The following is a 19,135-nucleotide window of genomic DNA, read 5'->3' as shown; positions in this document are numbered from 1 at the left end:
TTGAGTTATTCTCTGATTTCTTGTAGCACTTGGAGGAAGGATGTGACTTAATCAAGGAAGAGGAGGCTTTTTAGGGGAGTGCTTAATGGGGTGGTGGTGAAGGTCCAGGCAAGGAGGACTCTGAGAACACCTGTGGCTGAAGTGAATTGTGAATTGTGTTTGCAGAATCTTTGCGACAGTGGTTTGAGCAGGCTGGTGGAGTGTGACTTGAATATGATCATCTGTTCTTTCTTGCAGATCCTGTTTGCCTGTGCAGAGGCCCTGTATGCCCATGGATACAGTAATGAAGCATGCCGCTTAACTGTAGAGCTCGCCAGAGACCTACTGGCCAACCCTCCAGATCTCAAAGTGGAACAGCCACCAACTAAGGTAGAGACAGTGCTTGTCTAGTTTTGGGAATAGAGAGTAAGTTAGAAGGAATATGTGGGATAGATACAACAGCATTCCCAGGCATTTCTCATTTGCTGTGATTCAAGGCCCTTCACTGATGCTTCCTCTGGGTTGAACTTCTCTGGATGTCATTAATGTGCCTGCTCACTGTGCGTGTGAATAAAAGGGAGAAAGAAAATAAGAGGCTATTCAGCAGGACTTGGAGTCATCAGAAACTTGAGTGTAGTTAAAAGCTTCTTCACTTTTCCTTGTGCTTCAGAGAGAAGCTTGGTTTGACTGTTAAAAGCTGCAGCTCCTTTAGGAATCTGTTTTAAATCAATTGAACAAAACACACTACTAATATCGGCTTCACAGGATGCTTTGTTTAAGAGATACTGCTACTGCGTGCTATGAGATTTTACAGCAGCCATTAGAAGTCTTGATTTTTGTGCAGCTCTGTGCAGGTGACCCTGTTTCTTGTGGTTCTCTCCAAAACCTTAGTCTCCTGTTACATAATGTGCACTATTGGAAATGTTAGAAGATTTGCTGTTTCAGGACAGAGGGTTGGAGAGGAAAGAAATAAGCATAAAATTCTGGAAAGTCACTTGTAGTGGCACTAAGCAGTGTTTGTTGTATGGAAGGGTTCCCTTGGAAGGGACAGGCATGCAACATCTGTCTGCACAGCATCAGTCCAATAGTGAACATATGTCTTATCAACAGGCCGGCTCTTCCGCTGTGTTGTGCTGGGGTGAGATAGGGGAAGTAATGATGTTCATCAGTAGCCACTGGGATTTGTGACTCATTAGCAAAGGGAATAAAATTTAAATGTGTTTTATTCTTTCTTCTGTCTACTGGTTATTGCAAAGTGTAGAACAAGCATAGAATCATTTGGGATGTTTAGGAAAGTATCCTGTGACAAATTCCTCCTGAAACAGGGCAAAAAGAACAAGGTATCAACCAGCAAGCAGACGTGGATGGCAACCAACACCTTGTCCAAAGCTGCTTTCTTGCTGACTGTGCTAAGTGAGCGGCTGGAGTACCACAACCTGGCCTTCCGAATAGGAATGTTTGCTCTGGAGCTGCAGAGACCACCTGCCTCTACAAAGGCTCTGGAGGTATGAAACATCTCAAAAAGGTAGTATCCATAAGCAACATTGTGCTCCTTGAATGCTTTTGCTCATGTGGTTTCCATTTTAACTACTGAAGTTTGGTTATGCTTTTATATGTTTCCTTAAAATTGATTGCAGTGGGACAAAATGTATTGTGTGCACATCCCATTAGCACACGTTGATCTGCCAGAAAAATGATTAGAAATATCATTTCATCTGTCATTGCCTTCATTGATGGGAATCTCAGACCTCATATGACAACAGGCCTTTTGATTTCACATGAAGCTACAGGCTTGAAAATATTTAAATGAGTACAAAAACTTTTGTGAATGTATCATTTCCATTAGAAAAGCTTACTTGCTACTTATCTTAAGTATGTTTCCAGTTTGCTTGGCTAATCTGGGGAAAATAAAGCTATTTGTAAATGGAAGTGTCCATATTTGCATTGGTGAAATGGTTTTAGACTTATTCCTTAGGGTGAATTGGTGCAATTGTAACATGTTTGAAAATCGTTGCGCTTGCGGATATCTTATTTGTTGGCAAGTGAACATATGCACTGTGCAGGCAAATTATTTTGGACACTGCTTGATTACTATAAGGCTTCCTGTGTAGAAAAAAAGAAGTGTCCAATTAAGACCTTGTCTGTGTGATTTGCAGCTGCCTTGCTTTTCACTGCAGGGTTGTGCAGTCCCTGGGGGTATGCATTGCTGCTAGGTATTTACCACTACACTTGTTACACTAATTATCTGTACTTCTTATGGTCTAATTAGAAGATTGTGAGATTGGCAATCACTTGCTACCTAGAAGACAGCAGTCACTTGCACATGTTAAGAATGGAGAGAATGCAGGAATGGCAAAGCATAGTGAAATGTAATGATCTTCATCCAGGTGGCATGCATTGCTGCCACCCCGTGCTCATTCTTCTGCTAGTCAGTCTCTGTTGTCTTGAATGGGTATATTATTTAACATAGCATCCTTTCTTCCTACAATTAAGAGTCATCACCTTTTCCACTGACTTATCCTGTCAAATGCTTCTCCTGATGTTCTTATGAAAACTGATGCGTTTTTTTCTGTATGCAGCTCAAGAGTGATAATTTGAGTAAAAAAAAAAATTGTGTATAAATATGAGGCAAGACTTGTATTAAATTTGAAAATCTGTATTCAGAGAATGATAAAGGTGGCTAGGGTGCTAAGATGTGCTATAATTTAATGATCCAATAAAGACTATTGCTGTACTTTATGTGTAGGTAAAAATGGTCTACTGCCCACAGGGCCTGTGCTGATGACAACTTCTTCTGTTTCCTTGTGGATGCTACCAGGTGAAGCTGGCGTATCAGGAGTCTGAGATTGCAGCCCTCTTGAAGAAGATTCCCTTGGGCACTAATGAGATGAACACTATTCGAGGAAGAGCTGAAGAACTGCGAGAAGGGACACTATGTGATTACCGTCCTGTCCTGCCTCTGATGTTGGCTAGCTTTATATTTGATGTCCTGTGCACTCCAGGTACTGTGTGCATTGGCTTGAGTGTGTGAAGGGCTGAGATGCCAGGTCTTGAGGGGTTTTCAAAGAGAAACTGTCTTCTGTATGAGAGCAACCTAATTTTGATTCTTCACACACTGTCACTTGCACATTGCTCCACGTTGCTTTAGAGGTATTTTGTGCCCCAATGGAACTGTCTGTATTTCTGCTTACATTTGAAAACAACTGGAAACTTACCACACTTCAGCACTCTGTGTGTGTTTGTAAAATAGTTATAAACGTCTGACTTTCTACTCTGATGCTGGTTATATTCAGACAACACTAATATAAATCTAGTATTTAAAAAAGAACATAACAACCTGGGACTAGAAGACTGACTTGGCAATATTACCTGCCTGGTTTGAAGCCTTCTGAGTCTAGAGAGAGAAAGGGGGAGGAAAAAAACCAACAAGACGACAGAATTGTGGTCTTGAAACTGGTACAAGGCTAGGAATATGACCACAGGAAGCTCTGCAAATTCAGAAAACTCTCGGAAAAGGCTTTTGCCTTGAGGTCCTAGTTTTGAAAGCTGACCACTAATTCTGTTGTCTTCCTTCAGTGGTTTCTCCTACAGGCTCTAGACCCCCAAGCCGTAATTGGAATAATGAAATGCCTGGAGACGAAGAGCTTGGTTTTGAGGCAGCTGTTGCTGCTCTTGGTAAGAATCTTTTACAAGAAAAGTCTTTCTTCATCCATATTCTGCATCTGCCTCTTGGATGGTGAGAGTTAGTAGTTCATGCCAGTTTGCAGAAATGAAAATGTTTGCATGGTTTGTCAGTACCAGATGCAGAAGGATTCTACATGCCAGGGTTGAGATGCCTTTGCAAAGCTGTGAAAAATGGAAGGGGGATACAGGACAGGAACTGAATGTTAAAGTAGTAACATGAATTTTAGCTTTCTTGCTCTTTTGTCACGGAAGATGTATTGGCTGTATTTGATGGACAGTTTCAGAGAACAAAAGGCAATCATTTCAGAAGAGGTTAGACAATGATAGTGAAAAACTAGCAGAAGTACTCTCAAGCATTACCATGTAATTCGGAATCTTAGCATAATGCTGGATTCTTGCCTTATTTATCAGCTTCAGCAACAAAGCAGTGATTATATATATTATGTTGACAATACTGTATGCCCATTTAAAGCAGCATGCAAAAAGGAATAGAATAGATTAAACAAGGCCTGTCCTCTGTTGCCTCATCTCCGAAAGGAGGAGAATGAGTTCTCTGTGGTGTGGGAATGCTGGCTTGTAGCGTCTGCAGAAACTGGAAAACTTTGTTTCAAGATGGAGTTGTGGGCTTGCCTGGACTCTTTTCCTGTGGCATGTTAGAATCTGGTTGTTCTGACAGTTGTAGTGAGCTTAGTATTCTGGGAACAGACAGCAGCAGCTCCTGTTTATTCATGACCTATTTCTGAAGTTACCAGAAAAACAGGGAAAAAAATTTATCTTCTTTTGCCTGTGACAGTGAGGTGAATAAAATAGTCTGAGGCATAGATAGTGCTCTGGATGTGGTGTAGTCCCATGGGCTCACTTGTCTCTTCATCCCCTCTTTTCTGACTTGCAGGCATGAAAACAACTGTCAGTGAAGCAGAACATCCTCTGTTGTGTGAGGGCACCCGAAGGGAGAAAGGGGATCTGGCACTAGCGCTGATGATTACTTACAAGGATGATCAGTCTAAGCTGAAGAAGGTGAGTTTCCCTTTAAAAGGGGAGAGGGAGATGCAGAGCAGACCATGTTTGGCTTTTGATGGGTTTGATAGCTTCGCCAGTGAGCATAAGTTGTTGTATCAAGTGCTGATGATTTACAAGCTATATTGTGGTATTTATATTCTTCCACTGATGCAAAATCTGATTGTGCAGTGTGCATTGCCCTGAACTGGCGGTCTTTCCATAGGTTTCTTAAGGTCCAGTCAGGAGATGCGTTCTCACTGCTTTTAATGCTTTTGCTTACCTGTTAAAACAAGTCCTTTGTCCCAAGGATTTTCAGTGTGTGCTCTGTGTGTGGTCTGGGAATTGATTAGAATCGCAGAATCTTCATGGTTGTAAAGGACCTTTGAGATCATCGAGTCCAACCAAACAACCTGCAATCTCTGCCACTAGAGCATGCCCTGAAGTGCCAAATTTACACATTTCTTAAATACCTCTAGGGATGGTGATCCAACCACCTCCCTGGGCAGGCCGTTCCAGTGCCTGACCACTCTTTCAGTAAAGTAATTCCTCCTAATATCTAATCTAAACCTCCCCTGCCCCAACTTCAGACCATTTCCTCTGGTCCTGTCATTATTCACCTGGGAGAAGAGGCCAACACCCACCTCTCTCCAGCCTCCTTTCAGGTAGTTGTAGAGGGCAATGAGGTCTCCCCTCAGCCTCCTCTTCTCCAAGCTAAACGTGCCCAGCTCCCTCAGCCTCTCCTCATATGACCTGGTCTCCAGACCCCTCACCAGCCTGGTAGCTCTCCTCTGGACACGCTCCAGCCCCTCAATGTCCCTCTGGTACAGAGGGGCCCAGAACTGAACACAGTACTCGAGGTGAGGCCTCACCAGTGCCGAGTACAGAGGCACGATCACTCCCCTGCTCCTGCTGGCCACGCTATTCCTGATACAAGCCAGGATGCTGTTGGCCTTCTTGGCCACCTGGGCACACTGCTGGCTCATGCTAAGCTGGCCGTCCACCAGCACCCCCAGGTCCTTTTCTGCCGGGCAGCTTTCCAGCCACTCTTCCCCAGGCCTGTAGCGTTGCTTGGGTTTGTTGTGACCGAAATGCAGGACCCGGCACTTGGCCTTATCAAGCCTCATACAGTTGGCCTTGGCCCATCGATCCAGCCTGTCCAGGTCCCTCTGTATCATAGAATCATAGAATCATTTAGGTTGGAAAAGACCCTTGGGATCACCGAGTCCAACCATCAACTCCACTCTACAAAGTTCTCCCTTAAACCATTTCCCTTAACACCACATCTAAACGAGTCTTAAACACATGCAGGGATGGTGACTCCACCGCCTTCCTGGGCAGCCTATTCCAGTGTCTAACCACTCTTTCTGTGAAGAATTTTTTCCTAATGTCCAGCCTAAACCTACCCTGCTGCAGCTTGAACCCATTCTCTCTGTTCTATTGTTAATTACCTGTGAGAAGAGACCAGCACCAACCTCTCTACGATGTCCTTTCAAGTAGTTGTAGAGAGTGATGAGGTCTCCCCTCAGCCTCCTCTTCCTCAAACTAAACAGTCCCAGCTCCTTCAATCGCTCCTCATAAGATTTATTCTCCAGGCCCTTCACCATCTTCGTTGCCCTCCTCTGCACTCGCTCCAGCACCTCGATATCTCTCTTATATTGAGGTGCCCAGAACTGGACACAATACTCAAGGTGTGGCCTCACCAGTGCTGAGCACAGGGGGACAATCACCTCCCTACTTCTGCTGGTCACACTATTTCTAATACAAGCCAGGATGGCATTGGCTTTCTTGGCCACCTGGGCACACTGCTGGCTCATGTTCAGCTGCTTGTCAGTTAGAACCCCCAGGTCCTTTTCTGCCAGGCAGCTCTCCAGCCACATTTCCCCAAGCCTGTAGCGATGCATGGGGTTGTTGTGGGCCAAGTGCAGGACCCGGCACTTGGCCTTGTTGAAGCACATTCCATTAGCATTGGCCCATCAGTCCAATCTATCCAAGTCTCTCTGTAGAGCCTCCCTATCCTCATGTAGATCAACACTCCCGCTTAGCTTCGTGACATCTGCAAACTTGCTGATGATACACTCTATGTCCTTATCAAGGTCATCAATAAAGATGTTAAACAGAAATGGTCCCAACACTGAGCCCTGAGGGACACCATTTGTGACCGGCCGCCAGCTGGATTTAACTCCATTGACCACCACTCTTTGGGACCGCCCATCCAGACAGTGCTTGATCCAGCAGATCGTATGCTCATCCAGGCCATGAGCCGCCAGTTTTTTCATGAGAATTCTATGGGGGACAGTGTCAAATACTTTTTGAAAGTCTAGGTAGACAATGTCCACAGCCTTTCCCTCATCCAATAATCGGGTCATCTTGTCGTAGAAGGAGATCAGGCTCATCAGGCAGGACCTGCCTTTCATAAACCCATGCTGACTAGGCCTGATCCCCTGCTTGTCCATTATATGACTTGTACGGCACTCAAGATGATCTGCTCCGTGACCTTCCCTGCTACTGAGGTCAGACTGACAGGCCTATAGTTTCCTGGATCCTCCTTTCTGCCTTTTTTGTAGATGGGTGCTACATTTGCTACCCTCCAGTCCATTGGGACCTGTAGAGACTTCCTACCCTCAAGCAGATCAACATTCCCACCTAGCTTGGTGTCATCTGCAAACTTACTGAGGGTGCACTCAATCCCCTCATCCGGATCATTGATAAAGATATTAAACAAAACTGGCCCCAGAACTGAGCCCTGAGGGACACCACTGGTGACCGGCCGCCGAGAGGATTTCACCCCCTTAATCACAACTCTCTGGGCACGGCCATCTGGCCAGTTTTTAACCCAGCGAAGAGTACACTTGTCTATGCCATGATTTGCCAGCTTCTCCAGGGGAATGCTGTGGGGGATGGTGTCAGAGGCCTTACCAAAGTCCAGATAGACAACGTCCACAGCCTTCCCCGCATCCAGAAGGCGGGTCACATGGTCATAGAAAGAGATCAGGTTGGTTAAGCAGGACCTCCCTTTCCTAAACCCATGCTGGCTGGCCCTGATCCCTTGGCTGCCCTGCACTTGCTGTGAGAGCTCACTCAAGATGATCCTCTCCATGATCTTTCCTGGTACCGAGGTCAGGCTGAGAGGCCTGTAATTCCCCGGATCCTCCTTCCGACCCTTAATCCTCCTTCCGACCCGATTCTGTTTTGCTGCAGGGATGTTGGCTTGCAGAACAGTATATCTAGCAAATCCTTTTTTTCTTAACATCTCACCTCTTTGATATATTAGTTCAGTCCACCTGTGCCTTAATGTCCCATGCAAGAGAGATAGCAAAACTCTGCCCCTCCACCCCAAAGGAGGAAAAAAATATCAAAAACTAATGAAACTCCAGGAAGGATTTTATTAATCTTTTATATTGAGAAACCCAGCAAGAAGATTATTAGTGTCTTTCTGCCTCCTGAAGGAGGAGCACTTTTGCTATACTATTCTCCAGGGAATAACAGGGACACTGTGATATTAGTCATCTGCAGATAAATGTTCTGTCACATTCGTGGTGTTCATTTTGTGTGGAGAATGAACAGTATAAATGGACAAACCCATAAAACGTAGTCATGCATTGTTCCCCAGTTATGTAATAAATAAGGACAAGAACGTGTTATTGTAGGCCGTTATAAGTGACTTTCAAGTGGCTTCTCTAGTGGCTTTACCATTTTTTGGTAAATGGTATGAAAGGATTTTTTGAATGGTGAGCACAGAATTTTGGTGACTTAAACAACAACATCTAATGACTGTCAGAACTAAATATAGAGTCCTCCATTGTGTCCTTGACATACCAGAATTATTTCTTTATTGTGAGTTTTGAGTGCTTCTCAAGTAAAGCCAGTGTCTGTTTGAAGTGAAAATGGGGATATTACTTGCATATGAATAAATCTTTGCTTCCTGAGTAATGCAGACCACATGGCTCTCAACTGCGCGTTGCTGATCTTCAGTGCAGCAAGACAGTGCCTACTTTCTAGAGAATAAGCGTTTTCTTTTTTTCTCCAACAAACGGAATTTATTGTCCACCAGGAAGCTGAATTTGGTACTTTGCTTCTATGTGTAGTGCCTGTTCTTCTACCCTTCTGCTAAGCTCTTCTCCCCCCACCTTTTTCCTTGCTGTTACAGATTTTAGACAAACTCCTGGACAGAGAGAGTCAAACTCACAAGCCACAGACTCTGAGTTCCTTCTACTCATCCAGCAAGCCTACAGTAGCAAATCAAAAATCTCCTTCCAAACATGCTGCCCAGTCCACTGCAGCTATCCAGCAGCTTCCAGGGACTTCTGTCACTCAGCAAGCTGCTGTAAGCACTGCAGTCCAGAGCAGTCCTGAGAACTTCGTGGAGAAGAGTGCACAGGGTAAGAAGTGCTTTGTAACGGCTATGCTGAAACCCTTCTGTTACCACTGCAAAACTGTAACTGTACCTTTTTCTCTGTTTTGGGAAGTAGTCAGAGTGATTATATTACCATCTGTCTGCTTGGTGGTTACTAGAATGTCAGTCCTCTATTATCTGTTTGGCTGGATCCATTTCTGTACACATTCTTGTTCCACAGAAAATGAAGCTAATTGTCAGGTTTTGTATCTTGAGCCAGCTGTATAACCAGTTAACATAAAACTGCTGTGATTCCATCTTTTAAGTTTGTATCACAGAGGTGCAGGATTTCAAAAAGTTACACACTGAGTTAGGTACCTTCATGCAAGATAAATAACTAAGATTGTTGAAGGGCATTAGAGACAAACGTGGTTTTCTTTAAGCTGTGCCTCTGCTTTGGTGGCAAACATGCCACATACAGCAGCATTTGGTGGAAAGCAGATACTCTCTTAACTCTTCCCAGAGATCAATATTAGCTGAGGATGACTGCAATAAGGTTAGGGTTGCTGGAGCATTTTTGTTCTAAATTTTTTCTGTAGTTGCAGCAAATTTTCCGGATCTTCATTTGTTAAGATTCAATGTTCTCGGCCTGCTGTTGAATGATATACTTAATGCTGAAAGAAAACCGAGATAATCCTGCTCATAAATACCGCTCACCTTCTAAAAATTCTGCATCTTTTGATGTTTATATCTTTTAAAAGGCTACATCTGGTTTTAGAGCTACAGAAACAAATCATAATGTTTACCACGTCACTGTCCTGTTTATGCAGAGAGCTCTCAGAGGTCCCCCTGTGAGCCAGCTGCGGAGGCCACTGTCCTGAAACAAGAGGGAAAGGTCCCCAGTCGCCTGGCCCTTGGAAACCGAGGTGGATACAATGGGAGATGCTGGGGTTCACCTGTCAGGCAGAAGAAGAAACACACAGGTAGGAACTGCCTAGTTCATACTAGTTCTAGTTCATCCATCTTCACCCACCCCTCCTCCAGCGGTGGGCACCAGGGACCACACCGCAACCTTCACCTCTGCGCCTTCGAGATTGGGCTGCATGCACTAGGGCTGCGCAACTGTGTGTCTCCCAACTGGCTGTCTCAAACTTACTCCTCCCATGTCTCTTGGATCACAGGTTATAGCAAAACCAGTTCGTTCTAGTGCTATGCTAGGCAGCCGGCTGGGGTGTCGGCAGTTCCCTTGCTCTTTCATTCCACTTGTCAGCCTTTCTTGTACTAGAGAAGCAGCTGATTCTCTGAGGTGTTTGGCATGGAGAAATAGGTTTTGCTCCACGGATTTCCTGTCCCCTTCCGTATGGCATATTACCATACCTTTCTCACACCAGATGTGTTCTGGGAGATGGATTAGATATCTGGAGATGAATGATTGCTGGACTCTTGGAGCAGAGCACTGTGCTCCTGGGTCCAGAAATATATTCAGAGGAGCTGCTGCCTCTCTACACCTCTCTTGTGAAGGGTGTAAGTTAGAGGCTAAGGGTGTGAAGAACCTTTGTGTAAATTGTGCAGCATATACCAGAAGGTCTTTCTTCATACTCATACAATGTGTGGAACTTGACTTTGTATTTATATTTGCTTCTTGTTATACAATGCCAGAAAGCTTGGCAGATGGAGTGGGGAACGGGGATGGTGTGAAGTGGGAAATAAAGATATATTGTTCTTGGACTCTTCTACTTTCTAATCTGAGAACTGTAAAATGACACTTATATCCGTGGCCAACTGACTAATTTAATCTCTCTTAATTTGCAAAGTGGAATGCCTGGCAGCTCTGAGGCTGTCTGACACAACTGATCTTAGTTGGGACTGTAGGTGATATGACATTACCTTTACCAACCCTGGTGACATTACTGTGTTGGTTCTGGTGTTGTAGGCATGGCTAGTATTGACAGCAGTGCTCCTGAAACCACCTCTGACAGTTCTCCTACGCTCAGTCGGCGTCCACTACGTGGGGGATGGGCAACAACATCCTGGGGCAGAGGACAGGACAGTGACAGCATCAGCAGTTCTTCAAGTGATTCGCTGGGATCTTCCTCATCCAGTGGCAGTAGGAGAGCCAGTGGGGGAGCCCGTGCAAAGACTGTGGAAGTTGGAAGGTAATGAGTAATACCAATGCACAGAGGCAACTTCTAGATCCGATGTCATGGAACTAGCACGTGTGCATCAGGAAATACTTCCCTGGGAGCGTTTGCTTTGTTTTGTTTCTTCTGGACCCTAAAAACAGGAACTCTACTCCAGCTAGTGAACTTGGGGTACTTGTTGCGATCTGAAAGCTTCCTCTCTCTTTTTCTTCTAGGTATAAAGGGAGGCGATTGGAGAGTCATGCTCCTCATGTCCCAAACCAGCCTTCAGAGGCAGCTGCTCACTTCTACTTTGAATTGGCCAAGACAGTCCTTATCAAAGCAGGTGGAAATAGCAGTACCTCCATCTTCACCCACCCCTCCTCCAGTGGTGGGCACCAGGGACCACACCGCAACCTTCACCTCTGCGCCTTCGAGATTGGGCTGTATGCACTAGGGCTGCACAACTTTGTGTCTCCCAACTGGCTGTCTCGAACTTACTCCTCCCATGTCTCTTGGATCACAGGTTATAGCAAAACATTATTGGGAAGCTTGCTTTTGGGCAGGAAGGAGGGGAGGGAGGTGAACTTATGCCAAAAATTTGTGATACTGATGTGCTGTGGTAGCCATGTAAGCTGCTGGCACAACTGGCAGTACAAGCTGAGCACCGCTGGTTTTACACAGTGGTGCTTGTTTGGGCCTGGAAAGCTCTTGTCACCTGTTTCTTCTTGTTTGAACTGCAACATGCTTCAGTCTTCAGAGTCATAGACCATTTCTTACAGAGACTGATCTTAACTTCTCCTTTGGGGGTCTGCTGAAGAGACAGACATTTGTCAAGTTTGAACATGCTCTTTGGCTTTGTTCAGTATTTCACTTTCCTCCTCTCTCTGTTTTCCCTACTAACTGCTTTCTATCCATGTGGCTTCTAGAGCCTGAAAAACACACCCTTGAAAATTCATGTTTTCCTTACATGGTGGAAATAGGCAACAGTCCAGGCTGTGGTTTGTGGGTACTAAAGTCGGCTATAGCAAGTTCCTCTCACTGCCTCAAGTGCATCTTGAGCTTAAATTTTATAATGGTACCCTCATTCACTGCTTGCTTATTGAGGGCTCTTGCTTGTCCTGTGTTTTGGGAATAAGAGCCTAAATTTGACTTGAAGCCTAAGGGGAGCAACTGGGCTCTGTTGCTGCTCCTGAAGGAAGTGAAGAGTGCACCTCCTGTTGAGGGAAGGCTGACTGGAACTGTGCTGGGCATACAGTGGTGTGAGAGTCTTCTCTTTTACTCTTAGGGCAGGCCATGGAGATTGGTAGCGCAGCCTTGAACATCTTGGTGGAGTGTTGGGACGGGCATCTGACTCCCCCAGAAGTGGCATCATTGGCAGACAGAGCTTCACGGGCCAGAGACTCCAACATGGTGCGGGCAGCTGCTGAACTGGCACTCAGCTGCCTGCCCCATGCCCATGCCCTGAACCCAAATGAGATCCAGAGGGCTCTGGTGCAGTGTAAGGAACAGGTGAGCATCACATGGGGGCTGGCTAGTGCAAGCTGATTTCCAGCATCAAGGTCACGCTGTTACTTGTGGGATTGGCTCCTCTGCTACTGGACAGCTTTAATCCCAGTTCTGTGGATTTATCTTTTGTTTGTTTGTTTGTTTGTTTTTACAAATAGCTTTGGTTATTCTGCCTAGTTGGGATCTACCTGGTCCCCATAACATCAGTAATTTTAGAGTGCCTTATACTTTTCTGATGTTGTAGTTTTGCCTTCTTTTGTTTCTGGTTTTGCATTCTTCACTTTTGCTTTTCTTTCACTGTCCCCAGGACAATCTGATGCTGGAAAAGGCCTGTATGGCAGTAGAAGAGGCAGCCAAAGGAGGTGGCGTGTACCCAGAAGTCCTCTTTGAAGTAGCTCACCAGTGGTACTGGCTTTATGAACAGACTGTTGGTGGGACCCCAGCCCAGAGAGAAGGTGCCACTGGCTGCAGTGCCAGTGGTGCCCGAGCTGCCTCTGAAGCATCACGTGGGTTGACAGACAACCGGGTGACCTCTGAGCCAACCACTGTAACAGTGGCAGCTGCGGTGACTGCGGCAGCGACAGTCATGCCGGTGATCTCTGTGGGGTCGACCATGTACCAGCAGCATACAATGGCAGGGCCGGCAATGGCACATACACACACGCAGGGCCTCCACCCTTACACCACCCTTCAGACTCACATCCCTTGTAATCCCCAATATATTGGACACACTATCCAGCACATGCCGCGCCCAGCTGTCTTCCCGGTGCCTGGCTCAGCGTACCCGCAGGTGAGCTTTGCCTGTGCCTTGTTTGTTTACGGAGGCTGTGTGGCTGCTTCCAGAGGGAGTACGTCTGACTGGGGAGGGCGTGGGGCTCAAACCTCCCATGGCCTGAAATCTAGCTTCTGCTTTCACTTACTTGCCAATTTGTGATACTTACTTTGGCTCCCTATCTCAGCTTTTGCATTGCAAGGAGCCTTCTGTGGGTGCATGTAAAATCTCAAGAGAATATAAAATAGAATACGTCAGTAGTTTTTAATCTTGCTGCTCTGTAGTTTCTCAGAAGGCACTGGACAGAAAGCTTGTAATCCTGAGAGCTTGCAGACTAGATAGAGACTACAGAGGGAAAACCAAATGAAGGTTATTTTAACCTGTGCCTATTTTTGAAAATTCTTGGAGTGGTTTTCTGCAAACTGGTTAGATTTTAAAAGGAGGAGGAGCAAGCAGATGTAATGATCATGTGGTGCAAGGTAGTTTCTGTGCTGCTTCTTCCTGTGCTTCTTCCTCCCTGTCAGATTGGACTTCCCATGCTCTGGGGTTTGTGTGGGGACATCATGTTTTGGACTACTTCTGAACGGTCAGATGAAGTGGACATGACAGTTATTTATTTTCTGTTTTAGGGTGTCCATCCAGCATTCATAGGAGCACAGTACCCTTATTCGGTAACCACACCATCATTGGCAGCTACAGCAGTGTCATTCCCTGGTGTGCCGGTCCCATCCATGACGCAGATCGCGGTGCATCCCTATCACAGTGAGACAGGACTATCACTGTCTTCCAATGTAGCGAGTAAGTGTTACAGCTCTGGGCTGTGTATAGCATAGGTTTATTTACTGTACCTCCTACCAGTAACACAGTGAAGTCCTGCTCCTTATGGACCACAAGTGGGACCAGCGTTCTTGGACTGAAAGGTCGTGGCCAAATCCACTCCATCCTGAAGATATGCATGCTCGGGGTACTGGGGTTCATAGTTGGGCCTGATTCAGCTAGTGGAGCTTTAATTTCTGTTTAGCTAATTTTCCAGTATGAGATTATTTTGGCCTCTCAGACTAAAGTGTGTTTGAAGCCCTGCTGGCCTTTCTGACCTTTAACTTATTAGGGCTTTATTCCCCCTCTCCTTTGGGTAAGGTGAGCATAGATGATGTTGAGCAGGCTCTTGTGGTTCCTTTGGGTCAGATGGATAGGGAGTGCGGGAAGCGGGCAGCAGGCAGCAGGCAGACTTCTGCTACATTGGCACTAATAGATGTCTTTCCTGCCTGAAGTGATTGGAAGCAGCTGGTACCCGAAATGTGGAACCTCTGTATGGAGGACATGTTATGGCAAGATCATGTCAATGGCAGCCTGAATGTTTGCTCACATGTTGTGTTGGGGCTAGAGTGGTGGTGAAGACCCATCAAGTAGTGCGCAGCGCTGGAATAACAGATGTTGACTGAATTGTGGACATGCTCTCATTGCCATGGGGTTTTTGCACCAGCGGTTCACGGTTGACCCAGGCTCTATTATCCCCTTACTAGAGAAGCTGTAATATTTGCCTATTTGTACATTCACTTATCAGTGCTTTGCAACTCACCAGGTGCTGGAAGACTGGTATGTGGGAAAACACTTAAGAGCTATGTTGGCCTCCATCATGTCCAGTTTATCAGGAGAATCTTTTCAGTTATTTTTATCTTGCATTTTGATGACAAAACCACCACAAAGGCAAGTAGAATAGTCCTGAAGGCCTCAGGATCTGAAGAGCATCCTTTGCTGATAGCCTTAGTCCTTGGCTGATACAGTTGTGAGAAACCATTTCTGTACTCCTCCAAAGAGTTATGGATCTTCCAGAATTGCTAACTCATCCTACAGCACTTAAAATAATGAAAGGAAAAAACAACCCCACCCTTTCCAGTTGCCATTGTTTATGGCTTGCATAACCTTCTGCTTACAGTTCTTAAAATACTGTTTCACTGTTCCTGGAGTATGTAGTCATGTGGTGATGCTTGAGCTCTGGCAACAATTCAGCTCATTCTTACGGGTTATTCTCCTTGGCCAGACTTCAAATGCAGCATAGATTTTGCCCCGCTTTTGGGTTGTTTGGCACAGCTTGTCTGCTTGGTTGAGGAGGTCAGACAGATCTTTCCTGGGAGGCACATTGTTCTCAGGTATTCAGCTATTCACTAGTAAAATTTTTTTTAAAATATTGGAGGTGGCAGGGGAAGAGGAGAAATCATAACTTGGAGCATTGCCCAAGCTGGTGTAGTAGCACCACAGAGAAGCTGTGAAATAAGGATAACAATGCACACACACCTGATGGCATCTCTGCTCTGGAATTCTTAAGCAAACCTTGCTTTTTCCTTGTTGTACCTTTCTCGAGAGGGAAAGTTAGATAAACTTGCATCCCTTGTCAGAGTACAGCTTACTGGCTCAGTGTTAGCTGCTGTCTGTAAAAGTTCAGGTGGTACAATGTAATGGATTTTCCTGTGATTTCCCTTGATTTTGCCCATGCTGGTTAAGTGTCTGAAGGTGACAGAGCTTCTCAAGTTTCCTTGCTGGTTTTACTATTGGTACACACCATCAGCGTATGCAATGGCCGTTCTTTCCAAGGATGGATTGGAGGCTAGCCTCCAGAAACACTCTTCCCGCATGGTAGCTGGATGTCATAGCTGTCTCACAGCAGAAGTGGAGGAACCTCACAATGCTGGACTTGATCTTTGAGTGACTTAATACTGTTCCTGCTCAATGATTTTCCTCAGCAGTTTCTCATCAGGTCTAGACATGTACGTGCTTGTTTCCTTGGACAAGAAATCAGGAGCACACATGTCATTTAATAATAGCAAAGACCTTTGAGTCAACACATGTATTTACATGTAAAACATGGATGATGTGCATGTTCATGCAAAAGAGATGGACAACCATGTAACTGACCCCCTTCAGGCCCTGCTTGCTAACAAAAGAGAGATATTCCTAGCCCACTGTATTTCAGTTATAAGTCTGTGGGTTTTGGCTGCTGTATTGTTCTGTTTAGGGGAACAGAACACTACATTGGCAGGGGGCGGTCAGGTGAGGGAGATGGTGGCCCAAGTAAACCTTCTTTTAGCCTGGTGGTGGGTCCTAATGCTGCTGTTTTGCTCTCTTCAGTAGGAAGTGTCCATGCAGGATCAACGTTCCCAGCGATTCAGGGGGCTTCCTTGACAACTCTGTCCTCACAGCCCAACTCCCTTGTTACAGGGGGTTTTCCTGCCGAGGATGAGCAGCACAGTCAGCCTGTGAGCCCCCAGGGTCTGCACTACCTCCACTCCGCATACCGAGTTGGTAAGGATGGCCAAGTGGGTTTCTATAGCCCCCTTGAGAGGGATTCAGGGCAGGGCTGCAGGTTTTCACTATCCTTTGGAAATTTGCTACTGCACCTATTGGGGGTGATGGCATATTAGTTACATGGGGAAAGCCAGTTCATGATCATATGTGGAGGCTAGAAATGGAGACAAAGCAATAGAAGATTGAACTGTTGCTGCTGAGAGCCATCAGAGTAGAAGAGAAAGGCAAGTGGGTTAGAGCTGGGAAGACTCTTGCCTTTCAGCAGATGCATGCAGAGGAGTCTGGATAGGGCTCTGAGGATGTGGTTGTGTAATTTGTGACTATGTGAAAAAATGGAGTTCAGCTCCTGCTGCTTGTGGAGCACACCTCTACTTTACTAATATACTAGCTGAGTCTTCAGAGGCACGGGTGGATGGATGTGTGCTCTGCCTCTCTAGCTAGGTTGTTGAAGATTGACATGGAGACAATTTACGTTTTGTGGAAAATGGGTATGTAATTAGAATTCTTTTCCCAGTCTGGTTACGAGGAAATAAGAGTCACTGCCTGAATTACTATCGGTACAAGGATATCAATCTTGGGGTTTGTCATTGAGCTTAGGTTGCAGTAAGCTACTTGCACATAGTCATGGTCCAACCCAGTGGATACCTGGGGAGGGAGAAGAGAGCCTCTAAGATAAGTAAAGCCAGCCCAGGGCAGCAAATGAAGAGAAACAGCAAGAAAATGGAAGGAAGGCTATCTGGCGGTTGCTTATGGGTTTTTTGTTGAAAGCTAGAGAAGAAAGTACTTGTTAACCAGAAAGGGGTGCAGATGTCATTGGAAACATAGCAGCAGTAAGCCAAGAAAGGAGTTAATAGCCTGAGTGACAGAGAAGGATGTGGGGGAAGCGGGTTTGGAAGATCAAGACATAGTGCCAGTTGGTATTTTAAAACTTTTTAAATGGGAGGATTTGCGTGAAGAACTGTAGTGGAATAAGTGAAATGTTTGCAGATTGGCAATACTGCAGCTCAGTGTTGGCCTGTTGTCCTGCAGCTGAGTAGGTTGATGTGGGTAACTTCTCTGCTGCAAAATTTGGAGCAAATGCATTGCTTCCAGGACACCTCTTGTAGAGTAGCCTGTGGGGCTATCTGCTTGACCCTACTGTAGGTGCCAGTGGAGTGTCTTTCTGCAGCTCTAGTCAGGTGTGATGGCTGTGCAGATTTCCCAGCCTGGAGCAGCAGATCCAGATGTTCTTGCAGATACTTCCTGTGGTGACAGGCTCCACGATGGGACTTTTGTGTCTCTCTGGACTCTTTGCAGCTAGGGAATTTTCTGCTGCTGAAGGACAGGCCAGTCAGGTTGTGTTGCAGTGAGAGAAGTGCTAGAGTAAGTCTTACTGGGCAGAAGTGCTGCTTGACTCTGGCTGCCCCTTTCTCACAGGGATGCTGGCTCTGGAGATGCTTGGCCGAAGAGCTCACAACGACCATCCCAACAACTTCTCCCGTAGCCCACCCTACACGGAGGATGTAAAATGGCTCCTTGGGTTAGCTGCGAAGTTAGGTAAGGCTCAGAGCAGTACTTCAGCAGAAATCCACTTGCTGGGATTTGGACCATGGTGGGAAAAAGCTCTTCAAAGAGTGAAACTTCAAAGATTGGGTGAGCCTGATATCTGGTCCCATTTCTGAGAATGTTTCAGAAGATCCCTGCTGCTCTTTCATCCAGGCAGTTGTCCCATTTCTGGGTTCTGTAGGCATGCTGTTGAATTTTGAAGCACTGGATGAAGTGCATGGGGTTGGACAGGGCTCAGAACTTGTATCTCTTCCATTCTATAACAACAACTTTTTTCTTTTCTGTTTCCACTATCTTGTAGGTATTCCTCTTTCTTATGTATATTTATACCTTCTGTGAAGACCTTTTATAGCAATAGGTGCTCAAACCACCAATTGTTTGAGTGTTTTTGATTTTGTTTTTACTTCCACTTTGCTCTTGGAACTTTTTTGTCAGTTCATTTTTTTAATTCTTTCATCAGCAGTAAGAACTTAAAAAAAAAAACACCAAAAAAACCCAACAAACCACCAACCAACCTCTATGAACAGCCTGTCTAGCGGCATGGCTTCTCCTGCTGCTGCTGGGGGAGCTCCACTGTAGGCAGCAGTAGGGAAGCTTGACTGTCTCTCCAGGCTCCCTGAGGCCTGAGTGCTGGAGCATCTAGGTGCTTCCTAGATGGGGAGGCAAGAAGCATTGGGAGGAGATGTGGTGTATCCTTGCATCTCTAGTTACCTTGCATATCAGTTTTCTTTCATATCCCCTTTAAAGACAGGTGAACTGGGAATATCAGTGACTGAGGTGGTACCTGGCCTCTACTCAGACCTGATGGATGTATCAGAATGATCTCTTGTCCCCATGAGTTTGCTAGAGTGTCTCCCCTAAGCCTGCTGGAGGATACATTACACTGAGGAG

At 45.7% G+C, this 19,135-nt stretch overlaps 1 protein-coding gene across 2 annotated transcripts in view; it reads left to right on the top strand.

Moving 5' to 3' along the window:
• Nucleotides 1-19,135, top strand: part of ZSWIM8 (zinc finger SWIM-type containing 8) — a 73,219-nt gene that overhangs the window by 45,389 nt on the left and 8,695 nt on the right. The window contains exons 11-24 of one of the 2 annotated variants that reach the window (XM_074592979.1): nucleotides 238-369; nucleotides 1,305-1,484; nucleotides 2,798-2,981; nucleotides 3,556-3,654; nucleotides 4,556-4,680; nucleotides 8,810-9,041; nucleotides 9,826-9,978; nucleotides 10,929-11,151; nucleotides 11,352-11,641; nucleotides 12,404-12,627; nucleotides 12,932-13,414; nucleotides 14,026-14,194; nucleotides 16,523-16,696; nucleotides 18,116-18,235. In XM_074592979.1, coding sequence (XP_074449080.1) covers nucleotides 238-369; nucleotides 1,305-1,484; nucleotides 2,798-2,981; nucleotides 3,556-3,654; nucleotides 4,556-4,680; nucleotides 8,810-9,041; nucleotides 9,826-9,978; nucleotides 10,929-11,151; nucleotides 11,352-11,641; nucleotides 12,404-12,627; nucleotides 12,932-13,414; nucleotides 14,026-14,194; nucleotides 16,523-16,696; nucleotides 18,116-18,235 — 2,788 coding nt within the window. The remainder of the gene's footprint in view (nucleotides 1-237; nucleotides 370-1,304; nucleotides 1,485-2,797; nucleotides 2,982-3,555; nucleotides 3,655-4,555; nucleotides 4,681-8,809; nucleotides 9,042-9,825; nucleotides 9,979-10,928; nucleotides 11,152-11,351; nucleotides 11,642-12,403; nucleotides 12,628-12,931; nucleotides 13,415-14,025; nucleotides 14,195-16,522; nucleotides 16,697-18,115; nucleotides 18,236-19,135) is intronic. The other variant, XM_074592980.1, reaches the window with a different exon arrangement.

The sequence above is a fragment of the Larus michahellis genome, chromosome 6, assembly GCF_964199755.1.
Source record: "Larus michahellis chromosome 6, bLarMic1.1, whole genome shotgun sequence".
In the NCBI taxonomy this organism is placed as follows: Eukaryota; Metazoa; Chordata; class Aves; order Charadriiformes; family Laridae; genus Larus; species Larus michahellis.
The sequence above is the reverse complement of the archived record's forward strand: the minus strand, read 5'-3'. Positions and strand labels throughout refer to the sequence as shown.